This window comes from Gallinula chloropus (assembly GCF_964237585.1).
Source record: "Gallinula chloropus genome assembly, chromosome: 10".
Classification (NCBI taxonomy): domain Eukaryota; kingdom Metazoa; phylum Chordata; class Aves; order Gruiformes; family Rallidae; genus Gallinula; species Gallinula chloropus.
This window is the reverse complement of record NC_140095.1, coordinates 16,828,831-16,853,241: the sequence shown is the minus strand read 5'-3', so window position 1 is coordinate 16,853,241 and position 24,411 is coordinate 16,828,831. Positions and strand designations below refer to the sequence as shown.

General features: G+C 56.0%; 1 protein-coding gene across 1 annotated transcript; it reads right to left on the bottom strand.

Annotated features, from left to right (window-relative positions):
• Positions 1–10,672: 10,672 nt before the first annotated feature.
• HRH2 (histamine receptor H2) lies at positions 10,673–17,766 on the bottom strand (the record flags this gene model as incomplete). The annotated part of the gene is made up of 3 exons (XM_084268534.1): positions 10,673–11,423; positions 13,281–13,442; positions 16,628–17,766. 2 exons carry the CDS (start codon positions 17,764–17,766, stop codon positions 13,424–13,426), a joined length of 1,158 nt encoding a protein of 385 aa, XP_084124660.1. The 3' UTR covers positions 10,673–11,423; positions 13,281–13,423.
• Between the last annotated feature and the right edge of the window lie 6,645 nt (positions 17,767–24,411).

Here is a 24,411-nt window from a genome sequence, read left to right as displayed (position 1 = left end):
CTGGGCAGCGTGGGCAGCACTGCAATAGGTGAGGGGACATCTTTGCACTGCCCACAGGAGACCTGCCGCTGTGGGACCCCTGACTCGCAGAGAGCTTGGATCTCAGCATCACCCCAGGGAGCCATAGGGACCGACCCCCTTCTGCCCCCCACCCCCCCAGCCCCCCGTGAGCTGGCCACCTTCTCTGGCAAGGGGCAGCATCCCCCCAAGTTCCCTAGGCTGCCGACAAACGATGACACACAGGGCTGGGACCGGCCTCCCTTCTCCCCTCTCGGCTCGACTCCCACCTCTGCTCAGAGCCGCCTCGGAAACCAGCCAGCTAATGATGCGAGATGCGGAGCAGATGGGGGACCTGACGCTATACTCCCCAGCAGCGGATTAAGCATGCAAATGGGATGTATAGCGACGCGGTGTCTCTTGGCCTGTATCCTCTCCACCCCCACCACCCGTATGGCATTTCAATTCACAGCCCCCAGGCCCCCCGCTCACAGCACCCCCGGCCTGGCCTGGAGCCACGCGTGGAGGGCAAGGACAGAGGAATGAACCCAGGGCTGGGCACGGCCCTCACCGCCCTATCTGCCTGTGGGATGGGCCCTGGTTTGCAAAAACTCCTCAAATCCTAAATCCCCCCCCACTCTGTGTCCCTGCAAGGCAGTGGTGGCTGTGCTGCACTCACGGCATTGTTTCCTCTGCTCCCTTCTTGTGCTCCTTTTGCAGCAGTGAGCTCTGTGCCCTGCTTGCAGGGGAGCTGCTCTGCAGAGAGGTGGGAGCAGGGCTGGGACAGGGACGTGGCTGCCACAGTTGCCCCGCTGTGCTGGCCTTGGGGGCATATCCGGGTGCTGCAGTGAGGGGGCCCAGGGCTGCTGACAGAGCTGCTTGTGCTCTGGGAACTCCAAAGGGCAGAAGTTTTAGCTCCTGCCTCCTTGGCCTCGGACAAGCTGGAAAATGTGAGCTGGTAGAGGCAGGACCGTCTGCCTGAGTCCTGACCCACCTCTGAAACCTGCAAGGAGGGTTGGGGCTTCTCTCTGGGGGGAGCTGGGCAGTCCTGGCCAGCCTGATTCAGCAGGGAGTGGGAGCAGAAAGGATGCCCTGGCCCCTCAGCCATAAAAACAGCCCCCCTCCAAAAAAAATAGAGACAACACAAAGTCTTCCTTTGCCAAGGTGGGAAACAAACTGCCTCCACCTGCAGCATTGCTCCTTCAGACCATCTCCGGCACCGCAGCGCGGTGCAAGGCGGTTGGTTATCTCTAATGCCTGGGAGCAGGGAAGGGATTAATATTCATCACAAGGGAGCGGAGCATATGGAATATGAATAATGCTAATTGTGTCTGTATAGATTTAGTGTAAGAAGCTCCCATGCATTAAGGAGGGAGGGAATTAGTTCTTCTCCGAACCGTTTCAGGCTCATTTGCGGTGCAGGAGGGCCTGGCTGCCTGTGGGGTTTAAGCCGGGGGTGAGGGTAAAACTTGTGTCCCCTGCCCGAGTGTGGGAGAGGCTCAGGGATGCAGGGCAGCTGCATGGGTGGGCTCATGCACCCTCTGCTTCTCAGAAGGTGGAATGATGGGGCAAACTCGGTCACTGCAGGTGCTAAGGAGGAAAAGGGCTACCTGCAGATACATGAGCCCTGCTGCCATGGGCTGTGTTGAACAGAGACCCCCCCTTCCAGCCTCTGAGCCTGCCTGCCTGGGCTGGTTTTCCATGTGTGTGGCCTTGCCAGGCTCCTGGTCCCAGGGGCCAAGGGCAGCAGTGTGGGGCTGGCAGATGCATTGTGCTCCCCTCTGCATTTACCTGCTCCTGGGCACAGGCAGCGGTGGTTCGTTGCAGGAGGGAGCTGGAAGGAGGCAGTGCCCTGTGTGCAGGGGGGTTGAGTGGTTAGAGAGGTGCAGGGGGGGCAAGAGAATGTCATGCCTTAAACCTTCATCCCATCTGCCTCCCAGGGATGATGGCTGGTGCCCCATTTTAATCAAATCAGCCCAGGGCTTTAGTAAGGGGTGAAGGAGAAGGCTCATTTGCTTGACTGGGTGGTGGAGGCAGGGGCCTCAGCAGAGTTCCCCTGGCCCCAGGAGAGCACATCCCCTTCTTGTGTGCCATGGGCTGACATGGGGCAGTGTCAGCTCGGTTATGGGATAAGCAGTCATGGTCACTGGGGGCCTGGTAGGTGCAGTGGGATTGGGGTTCTCTCCCCGCAGGGCACAGCACTGAGCCTCCCCCCCTATCCCAGAACTGCAGTGGGGGGTCCCAGCTGGACACCCCTCTTTAGCCATGCTCCCCAGAGGTGGCCCCATGGCAGCAGGGAGCTCGGGAAGGGCTGAGGCCATTCCTCTCCTGGGGGCTAGAGCTGCCCTGGGTGGATTTGCAGCTCCAGGAGAGGATGGAAAGCACCCGAGATGCCTTCGGGCATCCCTGGGGCTGCAGGGTGAGGAAGGCTCCACGCCTTCCCTGGGCTCTCTGGGATCAGCAGCCACAATTGTCTCAGGCTTGACCACTGGTCTCTTTCTTCCCTTCCTGAGAACGTGAGATTCCTCTTTCTGCACTTTGATCTCTCCAATTTTTAGCTCATTCTGGCTGCTTTATAGGCACTAATCCCTCTGCAGGCACCGGGGAGAATCCACCTACACTCCATGCAGCAATCACTTAAATCTTATTGTGTAAACAAAATCTCAAACACGAAATCCCTAATTCTTAATGGCTGAAGCCTCCAACACCCTTCTCCTGCGTCCCACCTAGGAGAGGCTGGAAGATGGGGAAGGTCACTGGCATGTTTGCTCCCATCCTCAACCTCAGCCCGGATTAAACATCCCTGCAGGCTTTTAACCTTCGTTTTTTCCTTTCTTCCCAGTGGTCCACACCGGTGAGCCAACCCCCGGCCCCCTCTCCACTCTGGCGCATTTGTTCAGCTTAGGGGATCAAACTGGGTGACATTTGGAGTTGGGATATTTAAAATGCAAATCTCCCTTCGGTAGATAAGTGGAATTTGCTCCCTCTTATGAAGGGAACCTCTGGGGAGAGCCGAGCGCCGCAGCCGGCCAGCTCTGAATGTAAAATCCAGCTGGAGGGGGAGGAATCACTGCCCCAGCCCCCCCCCTCCCCTCCCATCCCAGCACTTCTGGGCAAACCCTCATGTGATAACCATCCTCACCACCGTGAAGGCACCTGAATTTCCCCCAAACACAACAGAGAGGTAAGAGCGTGGGGCCAGCAGAGAGACCTGCAGCGTTTCTGGGTTACAGCCAGGGAGGGAGAAATCTCAGTGGCCGCTGGTGTAATCCCAGAATTGATGTTTTCTTCCTCTGCGCCCCGGGTGCTGCTGATGTATCATCCTCTCTCCCTCCCAGCTCGGAAATTAAAGCTTTCGCCACTTTTCTCGCTGCAGAGGAACAAATGTGTGTCTGAGAGAGAGAGATTTACACTTTGCTTTACCTTTCGGAAATGGAGCGTGATTTTCCAGCCACTGCAGATGCTGGGCCTGTCCTGACGCATTGAGATGGGCTGCCAGGGGGGGTGGGGTGTGAAGGAGCCCCCCTCCCTGCCTCTGCCCCTCCTGGCCTGCCCCCCAGCAACCTGGGTGGGTTTACACCCAAAAGGGCTTCTCTGGGAGAAGATTCTGTGGCACCCACCCCCCCCCCGACCTTATGCTCCCCCCTTGCCTCCCCCCCCACCCCGCCCAGGGCTGCAGGCTCCCAGCTAGGCTGATTCACCTCCTGGCAATGCTGTCCTTGCAACCTGCTGTCTGTGGTCCCACCACCCCTCTGTGAAGGGAGGAGAACCAGGGAGAGCATCTTTAGGAAAAAATGCTCAGTTTGCTGCCAACCTCATCCAGGATGTGCCTCCAGACACCAGACTGCAGCTGGTTTAAGGGGGGAGGGTGGGGAGGGGGATGATGGGGCGGGGGGAGGCAGGGGAGTGTATAAACTGCAGCAGGGTTGGAATGGAACAGAGCAGCCCCGGGTGGGAAAGCCCTGGGAGGGCTGGGGAGGGGGGTTCACCATCCCCAGAGCCGTGCACAGGCAGCAGCTCCTTCCCTGCCTGTTTGCCCCCTTGTTTCCCCCTCACCCAACAACAGTTTAAGCAAAGGAGAACACGAAGCAGAAGTAGTTCAGGCAGCAATTTGGGCTGGTCCCGGGCTCCTGCAGTGGTGCTGGGGGGCGAGCTGGGGGCTCCCTGCAAACCCCGATGCACTGAGGCATATCCAGAGCCTCATAAATACACTCTGGGAAACGGGGGAAAAGCGATTTGAATTTCAACTTTGATGCATAATGTGCTTTCTCTAAAAAACCAGCCTTCTTGGCAGGGACCAGGCAACTTCCCACTAAATCTCCTGGAGGAGTGTGTTGCCAGTTGCAGAGATAAAAACCTCAATGAAACACAATTAGCTTCCACTTGGATTAGCCAAATTCACCTCTCTCCTCCCACCCAGCCACCCCGGCCCGGCAGCAGCGTGGGGACCGCTCGGTGCCAACCTCCTGCGTGTCCCTAAACCCCGCCCGGGATGGGGATGGCAGCTCTGCCCCGGAGGGGGGGGATAACTCTCTCTTCACGGTTAAAGGGAAAGGACGTGTGATGAATGCAGGAGAGCCGGAGCGCTGCAGGGCAGCGGCTCATTGCGGCTGGTTTGCTGCCGTTCTCTGCTGTTTGGAGGCTGGTGGGGAGCCTGGGGCAGTGTCCCCATTAATGTCCCCACAGTCTAGCCAGCTGGGGGTCAGGACATGGCACCACTGTCTCCCTTCCCTGCTCAGTCCCAAAGAGGGGAGAAGGGGACAGAGGTGACCAGGGGACCTGCTCATGGTGAAGGTCATTGAGACATTTTCCCTTTAGGCAGGAACACCTTGAATATTGATTTAGGTTTTTTTCCTAAGGTTTATAAGCCGGGAGATTTTCCAGGCTTGGAGTTTTCAGTCTTAAGCATCACTCACGGTGGGGATGGCTCACACCTGTTTGGCCCAACTCAGTCAAGTATCACACTGAGCCCAGGTATGTGTCAGCCTTGCTTGTGCCCCAGGTGCCTTTTTGCAGCAGGCTCCCACCTCCCGGCTGGGTCGTGGTGCCCTGGAGCCAGGGGGAGCGACCACAGAGGAGGTGGGAGAATTGCCTCAGAGCCATCCTGGGGAGGGGAAAGCTCCCCCAGCCCCACAGCTTCCACCCCACCGGGGAGCAGCTGCGGGGGAGACCACGAGGTGCTGACAGGGCTCTGAGGGGAAACCAGCCTGTTAATCAAGAGCTTAATTACCCCAAAATGAACAGTGGACTGAGCTCAACCTTGAAGTAGGCCAAGCGAGTGAAGTACCCTCGGGGAGGGATGGGGAGGTGAGCTGAGGGCACGCTTTGCCTTCTCTGTTACTTTCAAAGACCTGCGAGATCCACACATGGGGAGAACAAAGCCCCACAGCCCCCTCAGTTGTCACCAAGGTGTCTCTGTTGTCACCAAGATGTGTCCCTGTACCCTCCCTTCCATCAGGCCCATCATCCTGCTCATGGGTGCTGGCACTCACATCCAGCCCAGGGAAAGGGGCTGTGGCCACTCTGCCATGCTTGGGGGGCTGTGGGGTGCCTGGATCTTCTGCAGAACAGGACAGCAGCACGCCTCAGCCTGGGGAATGAACAGGAATCATCCAAACACGGTCCAGACTCGGCACAGCCTGGGGACATGGTACCAGTGAGAGGATGCAGGCTGGGGACCACATTTATCCTCTGGCAATATGACATATCCCAGGGAAGGGGTTGCTGGTGGGGTGGGCATTTCTGCTGGTGGAGGAGGGAGGGAAGTTTGTGAGCTGGAAAGGGAGAAGGATTTCTTTGGCTTGGTGCGTTTTGCTGCAGAAAGGCGGTTTCAGCTCCAAGGGTAAGGGAAATGAAACAGAAAAATGCCTCCCATTGAGCAAAAGGGCTGGAGAGCCCTGCGTAATAGTGCTGTCTGCAGGGGCTTCTCGCTCCGTATTTGCATCCAGCGCGGCCTCGTGCCAGTGCCTGGAGGGAACTGTGCTACTGCAAGATGTGCTGTGTGCTGCCACGGGAGATGGGGCAGGAGGGGATGAGCTCCCAGACCCACAGCTCTGGGGTGGGGACAGCCACATCTGTCACCTGCCCCATGCATGATGGGCAGTGTGCAGGGAGAGGGCAGGTGGGTGGCCTCTACGCAGATCCCTGTCAACTCCTGGGGAGGTCCCACGGTGGACTGGGGTCCCCCTGACACTAGCTGAGGCTGGAGGTGGTTTGGTCGAAGCCTGTGGGCAGCCCTGAGGGTCTCCTGCTCGCTGGGGCATGGGCAGAGCCAGCATGTCCTCTTTACCCTGCCTGCAACTGCATGGCCCTAGGGCAGGGCCCACAGCAAGGACTCCAGTCCTGCCAGGGACACCGAGCCCAGTTAGGGCACGGCTGCATGCTCTCCTTGGGGGATCCTCTTTCCTCCCTCCATGCTATTATTGGGGGTTTTTTAGAAGTCCAAGTAGTCGTTGCAGGTGTTGGAAAGGAGGAACAACATTTGCTCCAGAGCTTTGAGTAATTCATCCTCCAAGAAATTAATTATCAGCGCTGGTGCTGCGTTTAATCAGCATCAGTCCCCGTGTGCCTGGGGTGGGAGGGTGCTGCTGCCTCTGCCCCCAGCGCTTTGGGATCCTGCTGGCAGGCAGTGGGGGAGCAGAGCAGGCCGGGACTGTGTGGCCCCTGCAGTGGTGCAAACACCACGGGGGTGGCATCAGCCTGCCAGCCCTGCCCAAGGTGGGTGGCTGGGCTGGGACAGGCCCCCTCGGTGCCTGGAGTGGCTGTGGGGGGAAGTCCCCAGGGAAACCATGGGGCTGGGAGCAGGAATAGAGCTGGGGAGATGGCAGCCTGTGACCCAGCGCCCCATCCTGTGTCAAGGACAGCAAACCCACCCAGGCAGCGTGTGTGTGTGTGTGTGTGTGACACTGGGGAGGCAGTGATTGCAGTGTCTGCTTGCTGGGGGGGACACGGGGGCATCTGTTCCAGCAGAGCTGCCTCTGGCATCAGTCTCCCTGACAAATGGTGCTTGGTTTGGTGGCAGATCCTTAACAAAAGCCGTGCCAGCTGCAGGCACGGGGACAGGAGGATGCACTAGGGGAAAAAGCAGAAGAAAAGGACAGAAGGACGTTGGACGCGATTCTTGGTGGTGGCCAAGTGGCTCCCTGGCAGGACAGTGTCTTGCTGCCTGGCCAGAGGTGTCCAGATCGCTGCAGCCAGCCCTGTGCAAAGGGATCTCTTGCTACCAGAAGGGGTGTTGCTGGTTGGAAGCTGGGTCTGGGGGTGGTCTCCTTCAGCCCGTTTTCTGGTTGTGAGAAGGTGCTGGGTGGCATGTGGGGTCAGGCTGCTGCTGGGTGGGTGTTGTGGGGCTGTGCAAGCCCCCAGGCCAGAGAGCAGCAAGCTGGAGGCACTGCCTGGGCTGTGAGTCTTGGGTTGTCTGGGATGACGCTGTCCCAGCAGGGCCAAGACATTGGGTGTCTGTGGCTGGACAGATGGGCAGGACTCTGTTGTGCAGCACCAGCAGCTCCAGGTGCAGTGGTGCCATCCCAATACCTGCGGGACACTGAAGTTCTGGGTCCATCAGGATCTCAGCTAAAGGAGGACTTTTTGGAGACTGGGGGGCAATGAGGTTTTTGGGACCTGTGGATCCTTAGGGGAACAGGAGGTCCGTTGATCCAGGGACATGTTTCAGTCATACTTGTGCCCTCTAGTGGCTTTGTCCCTCTGCGGTCCCACAGCCACCCCCCCAGTGCCACAGCCATGCTTCTGGTCCTATGGCCACCATTCCATTGGGATCAGCCTGGCCCTGCACCCCCAGCCCTGGCTGCCTTGTTATTCAGGGGTGGGGGGAAACATTGGGTGAGAAGCGCTTGGGTGAGGCCAGGAGGGCACCACAGCACCAAGTGATGCCATCCCCATGGTCATGTCCTTCAGTCTGGAAAGGGGTGCTGCTCCTTGTTTTTGAGGTGGTTTGGCATGGGGCGAGGCAGTGGATCCCAAAACCTTTCCAGAGGCTGGAATCCTCAGCCCAAACTTGGGTGAGTGACCCCCAACGGGCATTTTATTCCAGAAAAGCAAATCTTGAGATTACTAACACAAAGTTTCTCATTTTTTGGCTGCTTGGGGCTGTTCACTACCTTTCCATCTCCTCTGTGTTTAATCACATGACAGCCTGAAAAAAAACCAACCCAACACCCTTTCTTCTCATTCTACTGATGTTTCTCTTTTATCTAAAAGAAATAAAACGCTCCTTTGCCTCTGGCCCACGGCAGCTCCTGCTTCTCAGCTGCGCTCCCTGGGGAGGGGACACTGGGATGCTCCGTGGCTGCTCCTGCCTCCCATGTGCATCTTCTGTTCCCTGTGTCTTCTCTCTGCATGTTTTTGGACTGTACACAGAGCTGCAGCAAGGATGAGAAGGGTGTGAGAAGCTCATCCAAGGCATTGTGGTTCCCTGGGGTGGCTGGTGGAGCAGAGTGAGGGTGGGGACCTGTATACCAGGGCAGTGTGAACTCCTGTGTCCTCTGTGGGGACAGGGGAATGGGGGTATCCCCAGGCACTTGACAGATGTCTTTGTTTGTTGTCCCACTGCTAGCAGGGGGATGTTTCCTATCTGAGAAAGCAGATGTTTGTTAGGAGCCTCCTAAACGGTTTCTCTTCCCTCCTAGAATTGCTGCCTGGAGAGAGAATTAAATTCTCTTTTGTTGTGTGTTTAGGGGAGAACAAAACCAAATGTGACCTGGAGGAGTTCCTGCCACTGCATCCCCAGGGTGGGCACTGCTGCCCCAGGAACAGGATTAGCCCATCACCAAAAGCCACTGTAGCCACAGTCCCCAGGGGATGGGACAGAGGATGGATGCTGGGATTAGCTTGTTCGATGGCTGCACGACAGCAGTGACCTGGAGCTGCAGCTTCACGCCCCTCTGCCTGCACTGAGCCAACCCATCCTCATGGCCTCTGGTCCATGCACTGAGTGGTGTCAGGCCTCGGGTCAGCCCAGGGAGGGGTGAGGGGCAGCAGGGCTGCAGATAGCAACTGCCACAGATGTTCTGCATTTTGGAGTTCTCCCCCCTTCCAGCCTCGTTAGTGCTGAAATTAAAAGCAAGTGTTTGTGAATTGGTAGCTGTTCTCCAAGACCCTAATTAGCGAATCTCTTCATCCCCCGGGGCTGCAATCTAATAATAAAAAAAACCAAAACCCAACGCCCAAACAAGCCCCAAACCTTGTTTGATGGATTGAGAGCGCTACTGGAACAGTCGGAAACAGCTCTTCCTGCTTAGCATGGTAATTAAACACTTCCATTGCAATTATTTTTGCAATTAGATAAGTCTCTAATTGTTATCATAGGTGATGGGGGGTTGGGGGTGTGTCTGCCAGGTCTTCCTCCCTGGGCAGGGGTGAAGCCTGGGTGTTGCAGGAGTTTGGAAGTCTGCTGTTGGGTGGCTTGTTTGGAGAAGAGTCCTCTCTCTGTGTGTTTGGCTGTGGGGACTCGTTTCCTGGCTCTGCAAAGGAAGGTGCTGCTGAGGTAACTTCTGTCCTGAGGTGCTTGTAGCTTCCTGTCCCGGGGGGATGGGGTGGAGGGGAGGATGTCCTGCCAGGGCATCACCTTGCTGCAGGCTTTCTCTTACCCACTGGTGCTTCGGTGGGGCTCGGGGCTGCCCGGGTTGGTGCTGCGGGTGCAGCCCACCCCCACCTTGGCTCTTGGCGAGCCATGTGCTCTCTGCCAAACCCGCCGAGGTGCCTGTGGCAGGCGCTGAAGCGAAGCGGTTGCTGTGGGGGCGGCCGGGGGGGGTTGGGGAGCGGAGTGGGGCGCGCTGTGCCGCGGGGGAAGGGAGCTCTGCCCGAGCCGGGGGTGTTTTGGGGAGCCCAGTCCGCTGTGGCCGCGGGTGCAGCGCGGCCGGGAGCGAGGGGCCGGGCAAGGCAGGTCTGTCCCCGGCAGCAAGCAGGGGGAGCTCCGAGCCTGCGCTGCTCCGCGGAGGGCGGCGGGTCCGGGTTGGGCCCCGGCAGAGCGGCGGCAGCACTCGGGGCCGCGGGAGTTCGGGCGTCCCCTGGTCCGGACCCTCAGCGAGTGGGTGTCGGGCCTGGCCCCGTGCAGGGAGCTCTTTCCAGGCACCCCCACCCACCGGCAGGGCCCCGAGGCTGGTGGCAGGAGTGTCCCGGGGCAGCTGGAGGGGCTACTTGAGACCCAGCTCTGCCCTCTCTTGTTCTCCCTCGCAGGGCAAAGCCCTGGCACACGGGGAACCAGCTGGCCTGGGGGCTCAGCACCCTTCTTTCCCGGGGGGATCCCACAAACAGCAGTGCCTGTGCCTCACTGTGCCGGGGCTGATGTGAGTCAGGCTTATTCCAGGAGGAAAACTCTTGCTCCTCAGCACAGGAGGAGGTTTTGTTCCTTCTTGTCTTAGCTGGTCCTCGCTGCCCGCTGCTCCCTTCTTCCCACCAACTTGGGGATTGGGGGGAATTGTCTGGCTGGTTCCACAGGACAAGGTGCTGTCTGGAGGGTGGAGAGGGGGGATGTGCCATCCCTGCTCAGGGCAGCCACCACCTGTGTCCTGGGGGCTTGTGGTGTGTGTGTTCAGGCTCTGTCCTAGCAGAGGGATGGGATAGGAGGGTAAAGGGGGGCAGGCAGGTTCCTCTCAGGACAATGCATCCAAATAAACCAGTCATCTCATTTTCCCTCTGTGTTAAACACATTTTTATACTGTTGATAACTTCTGCATGGAGTCAGTGCAGAAACATCCTGTTCTGGCAGTCTTAAATGTCGAGTTTCTGCGGAGGGCAGAGCCCAGGGATAAACCCCAGCTGCTTAGTGTCTCCTTGTGGCCCAGAAGGCTCCTGGGCCTCTCTTTCTTGCAGTGGGGCTGGGACAGAACCAAAGAGTGAGGACAGCCCTGGGGATGCCAAAACCTCACCAATATGGGAGGCAGGCTTGCCCTGGCATGGATGCTGCAGGACTGGGCATCTTGTGCACGGACTTCCAGCACTTGTGGCTGCTGACATCATCTGTGCCTAGCCCTCCTGCCACATTGTGTCCCCCTGCTTCTGCCAGGACCCCTGTCCCCTTCAAGGGGTGGGTAAGCCCTTCGGGCAGGGCGCCAGAAAGGGTAGTGTCTGTATTCCCCTTGTTCATGCTCAGCTGGTCTGTCTGGCCCCAAGACTTTGACTGTAGCCCCTTTTCCCCCCGCCCAATGCCCCCTCAGCCTGATGTGCTGCCCTGGGGCTGGGACACGCACACCCCCATCCTGATCCAGCTCCTGAGGCCCCACTGCCTGCTGGTTTGGGACTTGACACTGGAGGTGTCATGGCCCCAGTGGGGCAGGGGGGAGGTTCTTCTGCATCTCCTCTGAGGCTCTTCAAACACACCACCCTCCTGGGAAGAAACTTGAGTAGGCAAAGGCCCCTCCAGCAGTGTCTGTCTGGGGATGGAACAAATGCTGTGTGCCAGGGCAGGTATCCTGCAGGGGAACAGAGAGGGGGTTCAATGGTTTTGCAGGGTGCATGTGGGTCCCTTTCCCCTACTTTTGTACTTATCAGTATAACCAACGCCGCACTGAGTGCCCACCGTGCCTGTGAGGGATTGTGGTGTGCTGCTGGAAGGGTGCTGAGCAGGCTCACATCACGCCATGACCCATCATCTCGCATCTCTCTGAGTAATGTTACTTTGCTTTGTGGCTTTCTCTGCTTTTCCCATCCATCTGGGCCAGCCAGCAGTGGTGGGGTTGTCACCTCTGCAAATAGCTTGATAAAAGTGCCTGGGTTTGACAGTGCTGCTTCTTCTATGGCTCTTCTCTGTGCTGCTGCAAGTGGTTGTGGGGGACTCTTTTTTTTGGGTAGGTGTCCTATGTGAAGTGATATTTCCTGTCCCCACCCCCATGGTGCAGAAAGGAAACCTGTGGCTACACCAGGACCTCAGATCTCCTGCAAACCTCTCCCCCAGATCAACTTTGCTTCATCTGCTGATTAGATTAGCGGTCTTCCAGGGGATGGCTGGTAGTTTGCCTTTACCTCATGGAAACTAAATGTGTTTCAGAAGATATGTGCATCAAAGGAAAAACATGAACTAGAAGAGCTGGAATTAGTGTTCCCTCTGCCTCTGCTGCCGGGCAATGACGGGAGCAGAGATGACTGTGACTTGATTGCACTGCTGGGTGAAAGTTCCCCGGGGAAAGTTCATTGTGAGCTGTTGTACCTTCCAGGCATGGGCTTTCACCCTGCTCCCTCCTATGGCAGTGCTGGGGCCATGGTGATGTCACCTGGGGGAGCAGCCTCTGCACTGTAACCTCCCTGCTGGGCCGTGCTTATGCCTTGGGATGTCACATCTAGGGACTCGCAGCCCAGCAGGGCCTGCCGAGGTCATGGGGACCTTGCTGCCCTGCTCCTGCCACCTTGCTCTCCAAGCCTCTGGTTCTCCTTCTGCTGATGGACAGTGGCATCTCCAGAGTGCCTTGTGGACAGTCCCTCCCAAAGGTGCAGGCTGATGATGTGCTCCAGAGTGGGGGGTCCCTGTGCTCTCCTACAACAGCTCCCTCCCAGCTGTGTCTGGGCAGCAGCACCGGCTCTCACCATAACCTTGGCTAAGGTTAGCAGTGCTCAGTGTGCAGCAGGGACAAGTGTACCTAGTTTCCAGCACGTGAATGACTGTATTTTCCCCCCACCCCCCACCCAGGGTGCAGTCAATAGGTGAGAGCACAGGTTATCAGCACGCAGGATTGGAGAGAGAACATGTGGAGGTCAGGGTGACCTTGCCTGGCTCTTTCCAAGAAGAACTGTGCAAAGTGGCTCTCTGGAGCTGAGAGGCATCCCTGTAAGTGGCAGCCACGTCCTCAAACCCAGCACTGCTGGGAGAGAGCAGCAATGCCTGCTGCAGCTCAGCCCCTCACCCTGGAAGCCCTGCCAGCATCCCCGTGAAAGCTGCTGGCAATTTAGGTGGAGCTGTTGTAGGCTTGCATGAAAATGAAGTGTGTGAGGAATCTGTGGTCTGAACACAGCTGCCTCTGCAGCGTGTGGAGGGACAGGCAGGGTGCAGGCATCTCCCAGGGCATCACAGGGCAATGTGATGGGTGCACACATGTACACTTGTGTAGGTGCACACATCCAGAGCAGCTGGGGGTGGGAGGGTGCACAGCTCTGTGCTTGGGGTGGGGTTTGGAAGGCTGCAGAGAGGAGTGAGGCTGTGCCTCTGATGGCATCATCCCCTGTGCCAAGAGCCACTGGGATGGGATAGCCGGACCAGGGAAAATGCAGCAGGTGGCACAGCAGGAAGAGCTGCCCCCTCTCTTCACCTGCATCAGTGACCCCAGCCCTGTACTCACCCTGCGATCCTTGCCTCTGCCATGGAGTTTCTCCCTGAGGAAAATTGAGTATTATCCTTTCAGCCTCACAGGATTTGGGAAGAGGGCAGCCAGGAGTTGAAGGCTTGGAGACGTGGGTCACAGGGCAGTGGGCTGGCTGAGATTCACGGGAAAGCTCCGGCACTGGAAAGGGTTAAATTGCAGATGAAAACAGAAAGAAAAGAGAAAGATCAATGACAGCCTGCTCCAGCCTGACTTTGCTCTGTGGAGCACTGGGCCCTCTCTGCCTCATGTCTGAATGCTCCTTCTCTCAGGTTTTTAATCTCTCTGGACCTTGGGGACTGGCTTCAACCCCCAGCCACGCCTGGAACTCACACGCTCCTCTTCAGAGTCCTGTCCCAGTGCAGTCAAGCAGGTTCCTGGGGCCCATCACATGCTGTATGTACACGTAGTGCTTTCCTTACTGCTTTTGCCTCTTTGGTGCCTGGTGGGGAGGCTGAAGCAGTTCTCTTCCCTTGCATCCCTGCTTGGCCCTGTGCTCTCCACCCTCCCTGGTTCTCACCCGTGGCAATGCCTCTGGCCTTTTAACCAGTGTGCTGCTCCTGTGGCCTTTTGCTTTCCAAAGCAGTGATGACCCTTGCTCCACGTTCATGAACATCCCTGATATTGTCTGCAGTTCTTCAGTATTCCCACTATTGTTTGCTGGTCTCTTCTCTATTCCTTGTAACAGGAAATAACATGGCTATTAAGGGCAATGGTTCAAAATATTGTTTGTTATGCTTTCCTGTAAATGACCCTGTGGACCTGCTCTGAGCAGAGCTCTTCTGAGCTCTGGCCCTTATTTGGGGGCTTATGAATTTGTGGAGTGATTCATGTTGGGTTTTTTCTGTTAATGTGGCTGGGGCAGACAACTGGGAAGACTGTGCAGAAGGGGAGGGGAGAGAGGAACCAGCTTGGTTCGTGCTTGGGGTTAAATTGGCTTGCCAGGCTCTTGGTGTACAGGTAAATCCTGTGCCTGCCTGTCTTGTGTGGTATTAGTGGATCCAGGTCATACGCCAACAGCAGATATTTATGTATCTGGCTATAGAAAAAAAGGGTTGGAAGAGGCCTATGTAATCCTTGATGCATCATTTCTGTACAAGTGTGAGCAGGCTTAGAAAAGTAGAGAAAGTAAAAACAGCAACTGATGATTCTGCACTTGAGCAACTCTCATATGATGACAGGCAGAAGAAACCACAGCAGTGGTGCTCTGTAGTACGGGAAGGATTTAAAAAGGTCAAGAAACATCCCTGTGCTCGAGTCTTTCTGTGTGGCTTCCCCACGTTTCCTGTGTCTCACGTATCTTCACTGTTGTGGCACTGGCTGCCACTCACCCTCTTCCATCCAATCTCCTGCACCCTTGGAGAAAATCCTGCTGGGAGGCTCACTGGGGTTCATTTCAGTGATCGGGGAGCTTCCTCCTGTAGGTGTGAGGACAGTGTGGTGCCACCTGCCAGGTCCCTGTGCTGGGGCTTTTGCCAAGTGCTGCTGGCACTGGGCACCCACACGCTGAGTGTTTGGGGACAGAGGCCCCCTGGTTGCTGCTGACCCACCAGCCTGGGCTTTGGGTACAACTTCTGTAGCAGGATCAGGCCTTGTGGGGAACAAGGGGAAGGACCTTGCCTATCTGGGAAAGCTAGAAGGTCAGTGACTCTGACCTCTGTCTGGGGAACAGAAACCCATTTTTCTTCCCCTTTTCTTTCTCTCCATCTCCTTATTCCCTCTGTGGTAAGGCAGCACTGGGTGAAGTCATTGACGTCTGTCTTCTCCTCTGCATCTTGGCTGTGCAGGGAAGTCCCACCATCCTGGTTCCCAGCCAGCTGCAGAGTCGTGGTACTTGAGCTCCTGGTTCGTTCCAGAGCTGCAACTTTGTGTGAGCAAACAGCACACCTGGTGCTCTGTCTCCCTGTGTTTGCAGGAGCACCTCCACCCCATCAGGCACGTGCTATCCATATGTTTTTATATATAGCCTGCAGCAACTTTTATCAAATGCTCCACCTTTGCCCTCTTTATTAGTTCCTCAGAAACTGAGAAGGCAGCTCCAGCAGCTGCATTCTTCTATTTGTTTGCACTTTTCTATCCCTTTGCATCTCCTGGAGCTGACTCCCTGCCCCAAGCTTTTCCTCTGCCTTAGGTAAAGTCCCATCTGAGCCCCAGGGGAGGCACGCTGTCTGCTGAGCCTTTTGGGTGGCTCTGGCCTTCGGTTCACCTCTCTGTTTTCCTTTTGGTGGCTTGAGACTGTTTCTAGAACAGAATCAAGGGCATGTGCTGCAGCAGAGCACGAGTGGGATTCTTTGCTGGCATGCTGGGAGGAGGGAATCAAAGGACTCCTTATCTATGGATGGAAAGTTTCTGGGCTGCTTATCAGGCACCACCTAGAAGATAGATTAAAGTCTTGGGAGCAGAAGTTTGTACTGCAGTGGGCAGCGTGCTTCTCTGTTCTCCCTATGCTCAGGTGGGGACATGGGTTCCCTGGGGAGGGGGCTGGTGTGGTAGCCTGGTACAGAGCTCACCCACCTGCTCCTTTGCTGCACCCTGCTGCTCTGGGGTGCCCGACACCTGTGACTGTGGAGCTGAGGGAATTTTGGGGTCTAACTTTACACGGATATTTGTGTTTCTAAAAAGATTTGCCAAACTAACTTTGGTTGTTCTAGTTCCTTTCCAGAGATGGGAATGGAACTTGCTGTTAGCTGAGTTCATGGCTGATGCAAGCTGGCAGCCGAAATGCTGAGGGTGTGTGGCTCGGCCAGGAAGGGAAACTGCTGAGCCACTCTGCAGGCAGCTGGGAACCCAGAGCTACAAGCCTGTGGCCTTGGCTCCTGCAGGGACTTGCAGCCTGACTGTGGGTGCCCCAGCTCTGTGCCCCAAGGCTAATGTCCTGCTGCTCCCTGTGATGGGTGGTCACCTTTCCCAAGGCTCCTGGTGCTGTGTGCCCTGGCTTTGGCTGCCTGCCACCAGTATGTGGGACACGGATGGTTTTTGGGAGCAGCTGACGGCTGCACCCCATTCTGTGCTGGAAAATTCTGATGGCAAAGCTGTCCCTGCTACCCAGAAAAACCAGGGTTGCTTTCTGCTCCCTGTGAGTGGGTGGTGATGGCCAGCCACAGGGGATGCTGGAGTGACTGAGCCTGTGCTGCCAGCATGGAAGGGCACAAGCTGGGTCCCTGCTGGTGGTGAGGAGCTTGAGTGGATGCAAAGAGCAAGAGCAGCCTGAGCAAGGATCTCCTGCTGGGCCATCAGCTTGTTGCTTTAAAGCTCATTGGCAATGTGAGGTCCCTACCTCTGCCTCCTTCTCTGGGGATCAACCTATTGTGTAGGAAGCTTCTTACCTCTTGAGGGGTCCGTGGGTCAGCAAGATCCCTTTCCCGTTCCTCATCTCCAGTTTCAGGGGTTTACCCTCCTGCTTGCCCTGTCCATGCCTGCAGTTCCTGCCCTTGGATTGGGCTTTCTGGAATGGAGGCAGGCAGGAGCTCCCAGGACCCCCGTTCTTCCAGCAGTGCAGCAAGTGCTGGTACGCCAGCCGGAAATCCCTGTTGAGTGTCCCGTAGAGGATGGGGTTCAGGGCTGAGTTGGCGTAGCCCAGCCAGAGAACAATGGACATGGGTGTCCCTTTCACCTTGCTGTCCCCCCACATCCCCCGGTACGTGAAGACGGTGAAATAAGGGAACCAGCACACAATGAACACTCCCATGACCACTGCCAGCGTCACGGTGGCTTTGTGCTCCTTCACCATGGGCGGCATGGGGGTGTTGCTGCTGCAGCACCACGTGTGGTTTATCCTCTTGGCCTGCTCCCTTGCTATCTTGAATATCCGGTAGTAGGTGATGCACATGATGACCAAAGGGATGTAGAAGGTGAGCAAGGCATCCACTAGCCCATACACAGGGTTCACTTCCAATATGCACTCCTTGCTGCCGTTGGGGACTGTGTTTTGGACTGCTGTCCCGTTGGTGTTCCAGCCCAGGTGGATGGGTAGGAAGGAGACCATCAGTGAGACAGTCCAAATAACAACCAGACCCACAGTCACCCGGGAGGGAGTGACCAGCTGAGTGTAGCGGAGTGGGGTGGTGACCGCAAAGTAGCGGTCCAGACTGATCATGAAAAGGTTGAGGATGGAAGCCGTGCATAGCATGACATCCAGGCTGATGTAGATGTTACACAGAATACTGCCAAAGGGCCATTCTTTGGTGACCTCATAGTAGGCAGAAAATGGCAGCACAAGGAGGCCCAGCAGCAGGTCAGTGACGGCCAAGGAGACGATGATGCAGTTTGTCAAGCTGCGGAGCCGGCGGTCAAGGGTGACAGCCAGACAGACGATGATGTTGCCGCAGAGAGTGATCACGATGAGGATGGTGAGGCAGGACCCAACCAGCAGCTGCAGGGAGAAGTCCATTGTTCTTTGAGTACTTGTGTGGTTGGAACATGGATCCACAGTGCAGTTGTATGGATGGAGCAGTCCTGCTGTCATTTGTTCCAAAGCTAAGTCTCTACCAGGGAGCCCTGGAGCCCTTTGCAAAGTGACCTTGGGGAACGCTGCAGAGTCACTTCATGTTCAGCTTTCTATGCTGGGAACAACGTGGTCTAGGGAAAGAAGTGGCCCTGTGACTTGCTTGTGCCTGTTGACTCTATCTGGGAGCTCAGTGCTGGAGTTGATCCCCTGTAGCAGCTCTTGGTGGATCTCACCTGCTCCCTTTTCCTCTCCTGCCTTCTCTTTTCTTCTGAGTAACGATGGAGTCGGGTCTCATGGGGTCTCATGGGGTCTCATGCACCTTGAATATTTGGCGTGTGGCAGCGATCAGCAGCGTTCCAGCAGCGACAGAACATTGCCACCTCCTGAGGACAACCTGCAAAGAAAGCACCAACTCAGAGCTGCAGTGGGCAAAGGTCCTTTGAGCTTCCCTTCAAACCCCTCCAGAAATGGGACACCTACACTGCCCAGGGTGCTCCAGCCGGCTGAAACCTGAACTGAAAACTCCCTTGGCAGCTAGGCAGGGATTTCATGGGCGCTGAAAACAAGGACTGGGAGGATGTGAGAAAAGAGTTTTCCTGAGAAAGTGGTGTGTGGTTTTTATATGATCTAGTAAAATTAGTCACCGCTCCACAATTTCTGAAGCTTGGTTGTGGCTGTAATCTCATTGAACTTTGCCTTTGTAGCCGCGCTTTGCAGCAGCTCATGCCTTGGGGCTGTCCCTGCTGTCAGCAGTCACCTTGGCTCCTACAGCCCTGAGGGGAAATCCTCACTCTGCTCTGGGCCCTGGCAGGAAAGAGGAACCCATTTGTCAGAGGTGCAATGTCCTGGGGAGGAGATGGCTGGAAAGGGTTCTGACAGCTTCATCAGTCCTGTTCCTGGGGAGGTAGTGCAGAGGTTTGATTTTGTCAGGAACAGCTTGGATGGAGCTACTCCTGCTGTGGGAGAGGGACACAGAGTGGAGAACATCCCTTGTAGGCTTAGTTTTTATTGCTATTTTCTGTCTGGATCTAGGCAATGGCAAGCCATGTTTGTAGGGGCAGAAATGCTGCAGCAAACTTATCTAACCTCCAAAAGAGCCTTTGGCTGCTGATTGCGATGGCCTCCAGGACCACGCTGCAACTAGATTCGAAGAAGCCTTGGTTCCTGTGTGAGTTCAGGCAACACCCATGTCAGGAAGGTGTGTAAAGGGAAACTGAGGCACTGGAGGGAGGGGAGAGAGAGAATGGGGGCGGGGAGCAGGTTGAGAAGCCAAGCTACCTGTGCTGGGACTCTCGCAGAGCTGACTGTGCTGTAGCTGTGGTGTCTTCCCCATGAACTTTCCAGGTGATGTGATGGGTCTCCCCATCCTCCCTGATGTGCTGGTGGGGGTGAGCTGCACCCATCCCCATGGGTGGTGCAGGACCTAGCACCCCAGGTCTCCACAGCCTGTGGAGTGGCAGTGAAGCCCTGTCTGGTGGTGCAGGAAGGTAGAGCTGATCTCTGCAGGATGCAACAGGCTGCAGAGATGAGACTCCAGGAAGGTAAAAATCCAGCCTTGGCAGAGGACAGAGGTGAGATCTTAAAGTTAAACTCACCCTACAAGAGCAAGATAATAACGTGGAGCAGGCTGAAAGAGTCTTCACTTGGTTTATGCCTTTGAATCAAGGTTAAAGGCTTGGGGGCCAAGTGAGAGAGCCTACCAGGGAGGCTGCATGAGTATATGACCACTGATTGTCAGGAGCTGTATGGTGGAGAGGTGGGGACTGGCCTGGCCACGTTAGAGGTGATACTTGTAACCCTGGTGCTTCTAAAAGAATTGAAAGTCAACGACAAGTGATGAACGGGCCCGTGGGAAGCCTTCCACTGACTGGAGCCAACTCAGTGCCGGACAGCGGGCCCTCTGAATTTGGGTGCTGGGATGAAGGCTGTGGGGAGGGGGCTGCGATGCTTTCAGCCACAGCGGCAGCGTGAGGAGCGGTTCCTCGCCTCCCGCTGCAGCGCCGGCTCTTGCCATGGAAAGCTCTTTGTTCGCGCACAAAAGGAGCGGGGAACAAGCTGAGCGCTGCCTGCCCGCTGACGGCAACGGCGAGAACAGGTTGTTCTCGGAGAAGGGTATTTCCAAGTGAAAGGGATGGTTTTTTTTTCATCGCTCCCAACATGTGGAAATGGCAGGGTAAATTATAGGGGGAGTAGCACACTCAGAAAATGCTGTGGGTGGATCGCAGCCTCCTACGTGGCTGCTTCACCACACATCAGCAACCTGCTCCTGCCACCAGCTCTTGCGGCTCACGTGGGCACTGCCAGGGCTCAGCTCGGGGCACACTGGTGTGCTCAGCACATCCTGTGGTGCTGGCTGAGCCACGGGGCAGCCCCTGCTGCAGGCCTGGCCAGAAGTAGTTTTGTTTCTTATTGCTTTTTCTAACGAGCTCAGGGCAAGAAATGAGCAGTTCGTTTTGGTTTTCCCCTTGGGCAGGGAGTAGAAAGTATTTCCAAGTGAAATACAGAGCTGCCGGGCTGAGCTGCGGAAGGAAGGAGCAGGGGTCCCTAAATGAAGAGGACAAAGTTGTCCCTATCCCTGCAGAGGAGCCAAGTAGAGCTGGGTTCTTGGTGGCTCTCACCTGTGCCCTCCATGCTCGCTTGGGCCGCATGGCTCTGCTGCCTGCACACCCTCATGATGTTGTGCCTTTACGGCCCAAGGCAGGATCTGCTGCCTGCCAACTGGACATGGGATGTTGCAACTCTAACTGTGGTGGGGGTGTGAGACTTTCCTCTATCTCTTGGCCAAATTATGTCATGGAAACATTTCCCCAAGTGATCGCATCCTCTGAGCATGGATACACAGGAAAAGCAGGATGGAGGGCTGGTGTAGATGGGGTCTGTGGGGTCAGCCTGCTGCTGTCAGAGTGGAGTCCTTAGGGCAATGGATGTTGCTCAGGGGTCTCTCCTAGAGCATCATTCCTCTGGCACTCCACATCTGCCCCAGCTCTTCTGCCCGGGTCACTCAGAGTCACCTCTAACATAAGGTCCTGCGGCCTCCATTCCTGCTGCGTTTTGGCAGCGCGAGTTCATTAACTCCTCAGTGTACGAGGGGAGCAGCTGTTTCCCATGGCAGCCTTTCTAGCAACAGCCTGAATAATGATACCCTTCCAGCCCTGTCTCACCAGGCAGCTTTTACGTTTACCTGATTATCCTCATTATCACAGCCTGGACTTATTCCTGGTTCAAAATCACCCTCCTGGCAGTGAGGGACGAACATTGGGCATCGCTTCTGGGTCATCCTTCTAGTGCCTTTTCCAGTGGTGCTGGTGCTCTGACAGACACTCTCTCTGCTGTGAAGACTCGTCAGGTTGCATTTGCTTTCTCGCAGTCATCCTGGGGTTCCCTAAAAGCCAGCTATTTCTCCTATGGTGTTTTTAGCTGCTTAGAGTAGCAATTTTTGCTGTTAGTCCCTACGCATGCAAACCTGTGCCAGCCTGTTGTTTCTGTCAATCTCCGGCTCCTCTGCTTTGTCCCCTGGAGTACTTATCCCATTGTCCAGCTCAAAACTTGTCCCAAGTTTCTCACCAGTACATTTTCTTAAGAAGCTCCTGTTTTTAAAGTTGAGAGCTTTAGTAGAAACCATGATAGCACTTATCTCTAGGCTGATCTTTAAGGAACTCTATTAATAGCCTTCTCCCGAAGCATTAATGATCCCACCATTGTAACGTACTATTGTCTCCTCATTAGCCTCCTTACAATTCTCATAGCAATTCCTGCCTTCTCCTGCCTGCGTTGATATTTTCTGCTCTGTTGCAGCCCATGTTACACTTGATCCGCCGTGTTCCCATTTCAAATGGCAATTATCCCTTCTAGGGAGGGTGGCTGTGATTTATCCATGGGGAATTTCTCCTGCGTTTTACCCTTTTATTTCTCCTCCCCATTTTTCTTCAGCATCCTTCCCTTCAGCTTCACTTATTCCAGCACTTTGAGCACTTTTGCATCAAGACTAATGGAATGCAGCGCCCGCTCTGGCAGCGTAGGTAACACAATTGCTGCTCTCCATTCCTGTGCTGCTGCTTCTGGCTTAACAGCCTTGTTTAAAATCTGTTAAAAGCCTAGGTACATTGGCACTGCGAGCAGAAAGGAGCACTCAGAGTGCCTGATTGTAGCATCCCTTCTTTGGGAAGCATCTCCCACTACCCAAAAGGGCACCAACAGTGGTGGTTGATGGCTTAGAAGCTCGACGTGAAGCGTTTTAGCTCTGTTCTGGGGACAGGAGGGCTCTGCTCTCAGGCAGACCTGCCTCCTGCGTTGACTTCTTTCTGAGCAAAGTGCTGGCAGAAGTCACTTAGGAGCAGAGCAAATTCCCTTGCCCTGCAGAGCGTCACGGCTCTTTCTAAAATTAAGTGCTTCCAGAGATTAAACATCTGGGCACACCATAAGAGGGACTTCAGCCAAGGCTGTGTGATGGGCTGGATGGGTGGGGATTTCTTCTGGTCTGAAATGTGATGTTTGATAGTGGGGAGTGTGTAGGGGTGGGAGCCCTCCACGGAGAGCAAGGCAAGCTAGCTTCTGTGCCGCTCTCCCCTTTATTCCCTCTCACATCACCTTCAAGCACCAATTCTGGCAAATTTGGCCTTGTCCCGTTGTGAGGCAAAGGCTCTGGTGAAGGATTGAAACAGCCCTTTGCTAGTGTCCCTGTGGGGTTGTTTCTAGTTTGTAAGCAGCCTTTCTGGAAAGACTGTGTTCCTCCCAATAGCTCCCATGCGGCGTGGCATCCAGTAGCATCTCCCAGCGTGCCTCCTCCCCTGCTCTCAGTGAACCCGACTGCTGGAGCTCCTGCTCCTTCTCTTGGTCTCTTTCTAACAATCACTCACTCCCCAGGGCAGCAGACAGCTGAAGCCTCATTTTTGCAGAGCCCTCTCTGTTTCCCTGGGGCTGTGGGAACGAACTGGGGTCCTGCCTGGCTGCCTCCCCTGACACTTTTGTCGCAGCTCCTTTCTCTCCTCTGCAACCTGGTGCTCTCTGCTCTACCCCAGCCTGAGCCCTGACTGACATGCAGGGACAATTACTGGCTCCAGTGTGAGCAGAGGGGCTGTGGGAGGCAGGATGTGATTCCTCTCTCCTTCATAGCCCCCAGCCATCCATCACGCTGCCTGGGAGGAAAAGGGCTCCAGGGGTAAGAGAGCGTTTGGGACCCCTGAGAAGCAGAAAACCTGAAGAAGTACGTGGAAACCAGCAGAGCAAACAGCACTTTGAAAGTTTGATCTGCAGATGGGGTCTGGGAAAGGCAAAACTGAAAACAGAGGTGCCAGGCTTATGGGTGTGTTTGGAGCTGCTTGGGTCCCAACAGTACAGTCCCAGCCTTCTCCTGAAGCCTATTCTGGCTAGGGGATAGTGTCCATCCCCACAGAGCCAGCTGTGCCCCTAGGAGGGGCAACCCCTACTCCAGCCAATGCTTGCCAAGGTCTGTGGCAGGGACGGCTGGGTGGAGGGGCTGGGGTCCTGGCTGAAAAAAGTTGGCTTAGTAGCAACCTCATGGGGAGGCTGCGTAGGCTGAGATGCTTCACTCCTGCAGTTGCTTAGGTGGGGCAGGACTTTGCCTCTCTGCCCTGGGCACACTCCACCCACGTCTTCCCTGTCACCCTCATGTTTTTGGCTCCAGTGGTCCCCATCAGTAACAGCCAGCAGAAGTTCCCAGACTACCCTCAGCTCCAGGCATGGCAGGACAGCGATGGCACAACAGTCTGATGAACAACACCCTCTTGCTCTGACCCGGATGGTCCGTTGTGGGCTGCTCAGTACACCCCAACCTCAGGGAGAACCCGACAACCCCTCTGAGGTCCCACACAGAGAGTGATTTACCAGCATAACGGCCAAGAGAAAAAGTAAGACAAAAGCTTTACCTGGGAAAGGTGCTGCTTTCCCACGGCCCCGGGCAGGTGGAACTCTCCGTGGCTGCACTTCCTCCAACTTTCCCCTGATGTGCGTGGCTCAGTTTGTGAAGGCAGAAGCGTGTGCTGTGAGCAGTAGCTGCTTCCTCCCCTCCCCTCTCCTCCCCTCCCTCCCTCCTCGCGTACCAACATCTAGGCTGCACGGTGACTGCAACATGAGTCAGACCACAAGTGGGTGGGATCAGAGCTGCGAGCTCAGACACTGAGGTTATCATCCGGCAAATTTGAAATGCTCAGAGCGAGCCGTGCTCCAGGCGCGCGGCGTGCCGGGCTCTGCCAGGCACAGAGAGGGGTGCAGGATGCCCGCTGCCTCTCGCTGCTGCTTCCTTGCTTGGTCCCATCGTCTTTCCTCACCAATATTAAGGTTTTGGGGCCCTTGCTGTGCACAAAGCCTCCCTCCTGAGGAGCGCTCTGCTGCAGGCATGCACCTGCCTGCTGCTGGGAGGCCCATCACTCGCTCGCAGCGCGGACCTGGCTTTGCCGGTGGTGTGAGCCACCCTGCAGTAAGCAGAGCTGAGCATGGAGCTGGGCTGTCTGAGATGGCTTGAAGGCTGCAGGGAGGATTTTGGTTCTCAGTTGCTTTAGGAAAAGGTAAAGAAAAAAGTAGAGGAGGAAACTGGAGCCCGGATGGTGCTGGGGTGCAAATCCACTCCTTGCTTGAAGTGAGGTGGAAGGAGGAGTCTGTGCTGGGGTTCAAGGTACACCATGTCAGGGAGAGGTTTGTGTGCTT